Here is a 2423-nt window from a genome sequence, read left to right as displayed (position 1 = left end):
GTACTTGCCAAAGAGCGTTGTGTGGAATCAATACAGTTATTTTGGGTAATTACAGTTGGGTAGTTAAAATGAACATTGATTTAAGAAAATGGGTCAATTTGACACAAGGACGACATGAGGGTTAAATAAAATAAATAAATAGGTAGTTATTGTAAGTTATGCTGCTGTGTGTTACTAACCATGCTACTCATGTCCGTCCATCCCTCGCAGCTCTCCCCCAGTCAACACATACACACAGGACGATTAAATATAATCCATCTTTTTTACTCTCTTTCAGTATTTACACATGATCATTTTACAGCAATATTACTTTAGATTGGCATTCTAACCATCTTTTCAAAAATATACAAAAATAAAAATTGCATTTTTTTTCTTCCTATATCACAACTGTCATCAGTCCATTTCTTTTGCCGCGTGTTAGGAAGAGGTATGTGATTTCCTGTTCCGCTTCGCTCGACGTATGGCCGGAAATCGGATGAACTCAAAGTGTTTGCTTTGGTCCGTGTTGGGGAAGGGAGGCGGGCCCGTGTGTAGCCTCTTGATGAAATGGACCTCCCTCTGGTTCTCCCTCGTCCTGGAGGCTTTGATGGGCCTCCCTTTCCTGGTAAAAGCCACATACCAGCCTTCATACTTGGCATTCTGGAAGGCGGTGTAATTGTTCTCCAGTACGATCTCTGTAAAGATACAATCCCTGCTCCGGCCATTGGACTGCGTGAGAAGACAGAAAAGGTTTTTCATGTTAAAACTGGGCAAACAGACTGCATGACACACAGATAGAAGCGTGCGTTCGGATTCATTCATACACAGAAAACTGCTATATCAAACCGCTACTGCATGATCTCAAGTAAGCTAATTGACTGTTCTTCTTTTTTTTTATCAAAGCCTTTCTCAAGTGATACTATCGAACTTTAGAAATAGAATATAACACATTAATCATGTTACTAATGAGAAGTTGACGTTGTAAGCAATAAAATGCACCTTTGCTCAGTTCAACACAGTTTTGCTACAGTTTTACTTGGTCTGGTGTGACCAGTAGCTTATGTTAGCAAGCTTCAGATAGACATTGCAGTGATAATTTTAAAAGATTTAAACAGTAATGTCTGGACTTTTTTATTGCAGCACAAACTATAAAACCATGTCTGTTTTTTTGAGTTAACGTCTGCTTAAGGAATAGTTTGACATTTTGGGAAATACATATATGCTTATTCCCTTTATTTTCGGACATTGATAACACTTTCATTTCTGTCCAGTGTCCATTTTCCCTCCATTTCCCCTTTTTATGCTAAGCTAGGTTAGTGGTTGTTTGATATTTAGCATAGGCTACACAAATAAGCCCAAAAAAAAAAGTCCATTTCCATTTCTTCTGTTAACTTTTGTTAGGCAATGGTACTATGAATCCAGTTGCAACTAACATATCGCAGAGACATACAAAGATATCGAAGGATCACTTTGCTCCCTGAAAAGCTTTACAGTATGTGCTGTAGTTGTTTCTGGAATGCATGTGATTGACAGATAAAACCTGAATCTAAATAGAAAACACTAACGGAGAGACTGCAACAGCTACACTAGTAGTTTGAAGTTGTGAACTTTAAAGCACATGAGTGCTAAAAAAAAAAAGTTCCTTCAGAAAAAAAAGGAGTGGTTTAATCTTGGCTTATATACTGTCTCTCAGGTTTACAAGAGTCAAGAGGTGTGTGCCAGTGAGTATTTCGCTGTCTCTTTCCAGCAGGCACTGTTTCTACACCTCTGAACCATGATGAGAAATATTATGACTTGTCATGTCAGACAGATATGTGAATCCATCTTTTTCCATTTCCACAAAGGAAGTGGAGAGTTGACTTATGACCAAACACACAGGCAGTGCATGATGGGAGGGTACTTTCCCCTCATGGCTGTCAGCCATGGCCAATAAGACTGAGCGACTATGATTAAGTCCTCCGAGGATTCCTTTTTTTTCCCAGCACATCACGCCCTGAGATGACTGACAAGTTATGAGACTTCAATGACAATGGATTGAAGCTTTAGTGCAGGAGCTACAGTGTGTGTTTTAGTAGATGTGAGATCTGATAAGGTGAGGCCTGCGTACACAGGTTGTAAACCCTCAGAAGAAGCAAAGCTCATATATGGATTTAGATTGTCTTCCACAAATGTTTAATTTCTGCATGTCATTTTCCAGTGACGTGTTGACTGGAGAACTTTTTGTCCACTCACAAGCTCATATGATTATAAACACCTACTTTACATGTACTGAATAAACTGAAGTACTGATTTTTACAACCCGCATTTTATCTGTATGTTTGGCAAAGAGTGCCAGTGAAATGAAAGTTTGCCATAATATGCAAAGATTATTTGATGCAATTCCTGCTTGCAACTACAATATGTTTTATGTTTTTGTGTCTATGTGACTGATGGGAACAACAATC

General features: G+C 38.7%; 1 protein-coding gene across 2 annotated transcripts in view; it reads right to left on the bottom strand.

Annotated features, from left to right (window-relative positions):
• Nucleotides 1–248: 248 nt before the first annotated feature.
• The window catches only part of fgf17 (fibroblast growth factor 17), a 7560-nt gene continuing 5385 nt past the window's right edge, over nt 249–2423 (bottom strand). For both annotated transcript variants that reach the window (XM_032517074.1, XM_032517075.1), the window contains exon 5: nt 249–708. In XM_032517074.1, the coding sequence (XP_032372965.1) occupies nt 418–708 (291 nt within the window). In that variant the 3' untranslated portion in view covers nt 249–417. The remainder of the gene's footprint in view (nt 709–2423) is intronic.

The sequence above is a fragment of the Etheostoma spectabile genome, chromosome 5, assembly GCF_008692095.1.
Source record: "Etheostoma spectabile isolate EspeVRDwgs_2016 chromosome 5, UIUC_Espe_1.0, whole genome shotgun sequence".
Lineage (NCBI taxonomy): Eukaryota > Metazoa > Chordata > Actinopteri > Perciformes > Percidae > Etheostoma > Etheostoma spectabile.
Note: the sequence above shows the minus strand (reverse complement) of the source record. Positions and strands in the feature narration are given on the sequence as shown.